We start from the raw sequence: 9123 nt of genomic DNA on the forward strand, positions 1-9123 counted from the left end.
GCACTGGTCCAAATCATTTGTGTATGTCAGAACTCTAGAAATGTTACTCAAACTAATAAATACAATTTCTTTTCTTCCAGAAGTTGTCACTGTAATCTATGAATGGGGTTTTCTCATTCTCGTCTTACAGTCTTTGTTTCGTTTTTTTTTCCCTGATCACGACCCTTAACCTTTTTCCTTCTTCCCTCTCAGCGCCATCTTCGGACTGGTCTTCCGTCCCCGGGATTTCGCCTCCTATCTGCTGGGCATTTTCATCTGTAACTTGCTGCTCTATCTGGCCTTCTACATCATCATGAAGGTAACTCTCATCTCAGCATTCTCCTACCTGTCCAGAGCCTTCTTGGTTCTCTAGAAAGAAAAGTTATATATTTTGAGTGCAGTTGGGTTTGAAATTAAAAGCCAGTGTTTAATAGCAACACAGCATTGAGGGAGGGGGCAGCAGTGTCAACTAGAGACTATTGCATATTATTTTAAGAACAACCGTAGAGTACACTAACTAGCTCTTTCATGTATGAGGGCCTCTGGTGGCGAAGAGGAGTCACAGTAGACTGTTAGAAGTGTAATGCTGTCCATACCATGTAATATGTAGCACTCACATCTTCTTCGTTCACAGCTACGCAGTGCAGAGAGGATTCGCCCACTACCGCTCTTCTGCATCATTGCCACCGCTGGAGTCTGGGCTGCAGCTTTGTACTTCTTCTTCCAGAACCTGAGCAGTTGGGAGGTAATGTCCACTAAATAATTAAATACAAAATGTCCTCTTGGCATCTCATCCAGAGCATTTCTTTGGCTGGTGACATCAGGACTGGGTCGAGGGGTAGTTAGAAAAAGGTGGCTGCCTTGGGTGCTTCAGCAGTAGTTGGTGCTGGAAGGTGCCCATGGTGAGGGGGCGCACTTTGGACTTTTTTGCTGAAGGACCTTGTCCCAGCCACGAGTGACGTCATCTGGCCAAAACTTCTATCTATTCTGGCCTCTGGAGGAGGGCTCTACAGCTCGCTCTATGTCACATCCTGTGTACATAGCAGCGCACCCTGCAGGCCATTACTATATCAGCATGGTGAAAGTAAAACACCATTGCGTATGTGCACTTTCTATTCCCTGATGAAGCAGCAATTTGTAGCAAAACATGTAGGGAAAGGGATAACGTTGTTGACATTTCGGACGGTATGCAAAAAAAACACCCTGATCCCGTCCCCCGGGCCTCTCACCCCGCTAGACCAAAACCCAGAATTCCCTCCCAGCCTTAGGGTTAACGACCCTACCAGCCTAAGCTGTAGATCGGTAATTAAGGCAGGACAATTTTTTCTTAATGACCAGCTGATACCGTTTCAGAACATCGCCTCACGATTTCCTAATCGCACCATCTTATTCTATCACTATTTACAAATCAGACACTTTCTTAATAAGATAAGACCCCTCTTTAAATGGTACAGAGACTACTCCCCCTTTAAAGCACTATGTACCAGCACAGTGCCGCTAAGACACTTGATCTCGGTTGTATCCTCGCTCCTTTTCAATGACTATGATCCCAAGGTGAAGAAAATAAGCCAGCAATGGGAAAGGGAGCTCGCCCTGGACCTATCTAGGGATGAGTGGGAGCGAATGTACGACCACATTCATAAGGGATCAATTAACGTTTCGGCACAAGAAAATGGTTGTAAAATATACTCTAGATGTTATAGGATGCCCGACAACAGGGGCGGTGAAAGGATTTTTGACACCCTAGGTGAAAACCTAATTTTGCCGCCCCCCTTTTCTCTGCCCATGTATTCCTCACCTTTTTAATGAAGCGCCCATCAAATGCAGCCTCACCAGTGCCCATCAAATGCAGCCTCACCAGCGCCCATCAGTGCAGACTACCGGTGCCCATCAATGCAGCCTACCAGTGCCCATCAATGCAGCCTACCAGTGCCCATCAATGCAGCCTACCAGTGCCCATAAATGCAGCCTACCAGCGCCCATTAGTGCAGCCTCACCAGGGCCCATTAGTGTAGCCTCCCCAGCGCCCATCAAATGCAGCCTCACTAGCGCCCATCAAATGCAGCCTACCAGCGCTCCCATCCAGGCAGCCTCACCAGCGCCCATCAAATGCAGCCTCACCAGCGCCCATCAATGCAGCCTACCAGTGTCCATCAGTGAATGTTTGCTTGCTTCTATTCATTCAGGAGTCGGGACACAGACACGGTCCTCTACCAGTGCTGCGCCTCTGACACTATGTGTGAACGGAGCAGCGGCTGCTTGCTGCAGAGAGAAGAGAGTAGTAACAGCAGTGGCCGAGTGCCCTAGGCAGGAGTGTGCCCTAGGCGGCTGCCTCGTTTGCCTAGTCATAGCACAAGCCCTGCCTGACAGGATTCACAAGTTTCACCCTCAGGCCTCCCCGCTATGCTGGAGATGCGACTCGGCTCTAGGCTCCCTGTTACATATTTGGTGGGACTGCACAATCTTACAACCCTTTTGGCAAGAAGTCCACCCTCTGACAGCAAGTATAACGACTTTCACCCCAGACTTTACCCCGGCCCAGTATCTGCTCCACCACACATCCATACCCCACTCAGCCTACAAAAAAATCCCTTACCCTCCACCTCATCAATGTGGCCAAACAATGTACACTGGAAAAGTCCTAATCCCCCCCACTATTGTGAATTGGTTCCAGCCGCATTGAGCGAATAGCAGAAATGGAAAATGTAATCCACCAAGCAAAAGATACGCCAACAAAATACCAAAATACCGGGGCATGCTGGCACCACTTTAGAGAATCCATGGAATTTCAAGCCATTCTCCAAGCTACACAAACACCAGACCCCCAGGCTCAGCCTTAACACAATACACATGTCTGTTCTTTTTGCACACAAACGCATACCCCACCCCCCGCTTGCCTCTCCCTTACACCCCCCCCCCCCCCCCCCATCTATCAATTATATAAAAAAAAACAATTCTTATATCTCTCCGTTTCTAATGGATCATAGGGCCAACAAACATCTATGTCTCTTGCCCCCACCCATGCACAGTACAGCACCCAATAGGGGTGTTTGGGTCCAAGGGTGGCACTGGGGTGCCTTTTTCATTTCCCGTGTAGGTCGCCTCAATCTAAACATCTTGTTGAATCCCTTTTGATATGTCACCTGTACAATCTCTTATACGCATTTAACAATACTGCATCTTTTGTTCAGACTTAAGTGTTTAACCATTTTCATGTTGCAAAGTGCCCTCCTTTCAGTCTGCACCCATGTATTTATTACACCGAGATATGTATTCTGATCATCCTTACTTTAGTTTAATTTCAGGCAGAGCGGATGTTAGCGGTGCCTGAATTACTTTTGGTGTTTCGGTATTCATTAGCTGCCATTTGTATTGTTGCAGGAGACCCCGGCGCAGTCCCGGGAGAAGAATCGGGAGTGTATTATCATGCATTTCTTCGATGACCATGATATCTGGCACTTCCTGTCAGCCACTGCCATGTTCTTCTCATTCTTGGTGAGTAAGCACCGCCAACAGCAGATACATGTGCACAGTGCAGTGCACCAATAATGGCCAGAACGCTTGCCCACGCTGCCGGTTGGGCATACCGGTCCACAAATGAACTACCTGCTGCCAGACCACTGGGTGACGTCACACCACATACTCCGGAGCTGGGAGATGTTTTTTTTTTAAATCAGGCAGTTGATTGGTCAGCCCTCTGGGGACCTCTGACCATGTGTCTGGACAGCAGCTCCATAAGGCACAGCAGGGAAGATAGGAGCCTGGAGGGTTTGAGGAAATTTGGCACTCAGTACATGAAACAAACCAGCTACCCTTAGATATAATTATATAGCAGCAGAAGGGGAAGTTGGTTATTGCAGTGGATATGAATTATTATCCTCAGGAGATAAATGCATGGCCTAAAAGGTTGGTCCATATTGGAAAATGTCCATAGTCTACAGTTATTATCTTCTACAGGAGCACACAGAACCATAGAGGACGGCTGAGTATACTGAAAAATTCACAATTGCTCATGCGTTCCGAGACAAATGGGCCCCATAAGATTTTTTTGTAGCTGAAGTAGATATTCAGTTTTGACTTAAATATTTTATAGATAGGCAACTCCTGTCCTCATATTGATTAGTGGTTCCAAATGAATAATAACTACTGCAGTAGGGAACAGACACAAAAGATATACGCTCAGCATCTTTCCAAATAACTGTTCTCCTTTATTATGACGCATTTGAAGGTTTTTATACAGATGATTACGTAGGTATCACATTAATATTACAATTGTGCATTTATGGTAACAAGGGGCGTTACATAGGCAGGGTAATTCTAATCAGGACTCGAAAGAATGCAAAACATGTACTGAAAACATTATTAGTGCCGTGTGCACAGTGAGGGCCGTGTGCAATACATATAAAATAGAATACAATTATATACAGAACTTACAAATTTCCATTACAGTTTGATAGACATTGTACAAATAGCTTAAATTTTTCCTAATTTTACCTCCACTTTCCTGTAGCAGTTGAGCAGCGTGAATTAAGTAGGACTGTGCAGTGCAATGAGGTGACAGAGTCTGACCAATACCGCCTTGTGCAATCTGTAATTCAACAGACCTGGTCAAACACATTAGAGATGGACTCTGTCTTCCTTAGATGTGAATCGGTGTGAAGACATCTGTAATGAGAGGGTGTGGCCACCAATCAGCTCTGCCACTCTAGAGCACTGGAAGGAGAGGGGAGGGAGCACATTTCCAGACTTCAGTTGGGTTTAAAAAAAAAAAAAAAAAAGGCTTCAGCCTGCAGATTCCACTGTAGTCTCTGGGTGGCAGTGTTTAATACTGTAATCATCAGCTACAATTACAGCATTAAAAAAAAGAATTAATTTTGGGCATTTGTTAACATATTAAAAAACAGTTTTTTTTGTTTTAAACAATGTATGAAATACAAGCCCTATATGTCTTTTTAAAAATATAACAATTATTTAGTTAGTAAAATTAGTCATAGAGCAGGGAACTTTGTGTTTAAATCTGACCTCCAGCCTTCCCTTTATGCCGTGTACACACGGTCGGACTTTCCGGCAGAAAAAGTCAGACAGAATCATTTCATCGGATATTCCGATCGTGTGTGGGCCTCGTCTGACTTTTCTTTTCGAAAATTTTGACGGACCTAGAAATAGAACATGTTTTAAATCTTTCAGACGGAATCAATTCCTATCGGGAAAACCGCTCGTCTGTATGCTGTTCCGACGGACCAAAAAAACGACGCATGGGCAGCTATTGGCTACTGGCTATTGAACTTCCTTTTTCTAGTCCCGTTGTACGTGTTGTAGGTCATCACGTTCTAGACGGTCGGACTTTGGTGTGATCGTGTGTAGGCAAGAAAGTTTCAACGGAACTCTGTCGGAACTCCGTCGGAAAGACCGTCCGAGTTTATTCCGACAGAAAAACAGGTTGTGTGTACACAGCATCAGTCATGCACAGTTGTACCGGCTCCTCTTCTATACTAAAATGACTTACTCTGATTTCACTGCACACTGTGAGCGTTTCACAATGTGCATTAGAAGCTGCAGCAAGTCAGATAGAGCCCCGCCTCATTTTCTGGCTGGAGGATGTCCATCATCATCATCATAAAGCCCTTTCCTTCCCAGTCTGACTGTCCCTGGCCTGGCTCTTTCATTCTTTGGATTTCAGGTCCTTCAATTATGGAGGCTCAGCATCACACGTGAGCATTACCTAGGGCAGTGATGGCGAACCTTGGCACCCCAGATGTTTTGGAACTACATTTCCCATGATGCTCAACTACACTGCAGAGTGGATGAGCATCATGGGAAATGTAGTTCCAAAACATCTGGAGTGCCAAGGTTCGCCATCACTGACCTAGGGTATCCTGCATTCAAATACAGCCTGCCTAGGAATGTCCACTCCTTTAAACAGACATCTGCCCATCAAGGCATTTTGATTTTGCATAACTTCTCCCAAGAGGCAGCCCACTGTTTCCATCAGGGCAGAGGACTCTGTAGTGGAGTACCAAGGCACCCTGCTGGCCCTTCCCTCGGGCTCAGGTGAGTATAAGGAGGGATGTGGGGGGGGGGGGGCGCACACAGAAGATTTTTTACCTTAATGCAAAGACTGAAAACCTTCTGCCTTTAGAACAACTTAAACTAGAAGGAATATAGTCATAGAGCAGTGATGGCGAACCTTGGCACCCCAGATGTTTTGGAACTACATTTCCCATGATGCTCTAGCACTCTGCAGTGTAGTGGAGCATCATGGGAAATGTAGTTCCAAAACATCTGGGGTGCCAAGGTTCGCCATCACTGTCATAGAGTGATTGGCAAGTTAACCAACCCATGCTAATGCTGCTAACTTTGGTCTGGGTATCTGAGTTTCCATGTCTTCTGGTCATGACCAGTTTAAACAGCTGTGTTATGTGGTTCTATCTCCAGGTTCTGCTCACGTTGGATGACGATCTGGATGAGGTTCGGAGAGACAAAATTCCAGTCTTTTAGGGAGAAACGGCATCGTCTCCTTTCTTCCTTCGGTTGCCATCGGCATGCAGTGAAGCCTGCGTCCAAGACCGCAGAAAATTATCACCCCCTCCAGCGGAAGAGGAAAGTGGAAGAGCGGAACCAGGAGAGGTGGACTTCAGCGTCCTCTCAGCCCACCAGTTCAGAAGAACAAAACCAATCAAATGCTGCCTGATAATGCCACACTGTTCCCGTGTTGGTATAGTGCCATCTTTAAGTCAGACTGGGCCACCACAGTCTTCGTGCACAACTCATGTACTGAACACCACTGCCTCCCACCAAAAAACTCTAAACGTGAGCCCAGTGGAGCATTCGCCATCCAACCGGAAATAAGCGAACTTCCAAAGAAATGATCGCATTTGGCAATTTTTTATTTTTAAATTGCAGTGATCACGTGGCTCCTTGCTTACGTTGATTCTCAACACCCTCCAGCTGCTGAAGATGGCCGGTCAATTGGAGTCTCAAAGAAGCTGCCAGGACTGCAGCTCGTGAAAGTAGTATATTTATTTCCCCAACTGGCAAAACAAGCCAGAAAAAAGGTTGGCTATTTCAATACCAGGAACTCTGGAAAGGACCATTGGCCCTTTTTGCCAGGAATAGTTTTTTTTTTTTTAAATCTATTTTATTGTAATGTGTATTTGTCTTACAAGATCTGTGATCTCCAATGCACGTCGGTCAGTTTTGCATTAATTCTCCAGTGCCATGCTGCTACTGCTGCTGCTGCTGTTGCTGCTGCTGCTGCCAACTATGAATTTGTTGTTGTCTAAGTAATTTATTCAAATGTGATTTGTATATTTTTCAACAAGGCCTCAAAATCCGTTGTATCTTGCCAAGGAACTGGAATCTGAAAACCTGATGTTTTTTTTTTACTTCTTTGGTTGCAGAATTGTGCCAATATAGTGATAGCTAAGCCAGTTCAAGTGAATGGCATTGTAAGAAATGTAGAAAGGAGCACTACAGAACTAATAAAAAAAATTTTTTGTAAATGGGAAGAAAAAAAAAAAAAGTTGTGGACTCAAAGCTCCTTCAGCAGGGCTTAAAAAGCCAGCAATGAAAGGAGCAGAAACCGCTTCTTTCTCCTTTTTAAATCCAGCTCTCAAAACACATCAGGTGCTGTCGACTAGGGGCCCCAAGAACCCAAAAAGCCAAGATCTCTACTATGCTACTTGCAAAGGAAGTCCAGTTTTATCCTCGATCACTGCCGGCATTTCAGCTGCTGATGAAGCGGGTGTTTTAGGGCCACAAAACTGGCTTTTTCTAGTCTACTTGACTACTACCAATTCTGTGGCACTCTTATCTTTTCTACATTTCTCAGACTGGTTTGGGGAACTCCTGAGGATACCCCAGTTACCTTCCAAGTTTGAATCTCAAGGTTTCTAGGCCCGGTGCTCTACTAACACATTTACTGATGAACTTTTTGAGCTGATGGCATTTGTGGAAAAAAAAAAAGAAGCACAGTATATGGACCCAGGGTGTTCTAGTGCAGGCTGTGGAGCTGTGTGCTCCAGCATGCTAACGTTTCAGGTAGTTCCACAGCTGCTAGAGAGCCGCAGGTTGCCTACGCTTGTTGTACCAGATAGTGTCAATATAACAGCACTTTTATCAATTCTGAATGCATTATAATTATTATCAATGATGTTACATAAAGACAGAAAAAATATCAGCTTTGTATCTTTGTCATTACTGACTTATTTAGCAAAATAACACATCAGGGACTCCAAATATATCAGTGCCTTGCTCTGGAATACCAAGTATTATTGTGTCACTGTTGAGGGATACAAACTGACAAGGGTCAAGGTTGGGGAATCCAAATATCATGACGTCACTGATTTGGGAATGAAAACTAACAGTTTGTTATAATTTTGTAAGGACAAAAGTACGTGGGCCTTCTCCATTGCACGAGTTCTAACTACAACATACAAAGACATCTTAGACAGTTGCACACTTCCAACCTCGTGGTACCAGTTTGGGGAAGACCTTTTTTTTTTTTTAATTGTGATTCACAGGACGCAGGAGGGTTAATTCTTAAGACTACTGGGTTAAGGACCACCTCCAAGTGATAGGACACTGGCAAATAGCAAAGCTTGATACCACCCAACATAACCCCTCCCATTTCTGAGCTTTGCCTCAGTTTTTTGCTAGTGTCTACCATGAGTTATATGATGGGGTGCTTTACAAGTCCAGGGCCGTCGTCTGCTGCGGCAAGGCCCAGTTCCTAAAGATCCTGAGGCCGCGTACACACGGGCGGACTGTCCGCCCAACTTTGTCCGCTGAACAGTGTTTCAGCGGACAGTCCACTCGTGTTTGGGCTTCAGCGGACAGTTTCAGCGGACAGTCTGACGAACAAAGTTTTTCGGAATTCCCGTAAGACAGTCCGCTCGTGTGTAGGCTTGTTCGTCAAACTAAGTTCCGCGCATGCTCAGAAAGGATTTACACGCCGAAGGTTGCATTGCAGTGTATAGGACGTCGTTTTTCTAGTCCAGTCGTACGTGCCGTTCACGTCATCGCGCACGCTTTCAGCGGACTGTTCGTTCATCGTGTGTGGTCAAGTCCGCTCATGCAAATTTTGAGCGGACTGTTTGTCGGATTGTTTGACAAACTAAGTTGGGCGAACAGTCCGCCCGTGTG

General features: G+C 45.3%; 1 protein-coding gene across 2 annotated transcripts in view; it reads left to right on the plus strand.

Annotated features, from left to right (window-relative positions):
• Positions 1–8158, plus strand: part of SIDT1 (SID1 transmembrane family member 1) — a 146259-nt gene extending 138101 nt beyond the window's left edge. For both annotated transcript variants that reach the window (XM_077479648.1, XM_077479649.1), the window contains 4 exons: positions 193–298; positions 614–724; positions 3361–3474; positions 6415–8158. In XM_077479648.1, coding sequence (XP_077335774.1) covers positions 193–298; positions 614–724; positions 3361–3474; positions 6415–6477 — 394 coding nt within the window. In that variant the 3' untranslated portion in view covers positions 6478–8158. The remainder of the gene's footprint in view (positions 1–192; positions 299–613; positions 725–3360; positions 3475–6414) is intronic.
• The last annotated feature ends 965 nt before the right edge of the window (positions 8159–9123 follow it).

The sequence above is a fragment of the Lithobates pipiens genome, unplaced genomic scaffold, assembly GCF_037356315.1.
Source record: "Lithobates pipiens isolate NorthernLeopardFrog02 unplaced genomic scaffold, aLitPip1_a1.2 Scaffold_16, whole genome shotgun sequence".
Lineage (NCBI taxonomy): Eukaryota > Metazoa > Chordata > Amphibia > Anura > Ranidae > Lithobates > Lithobates pipiens.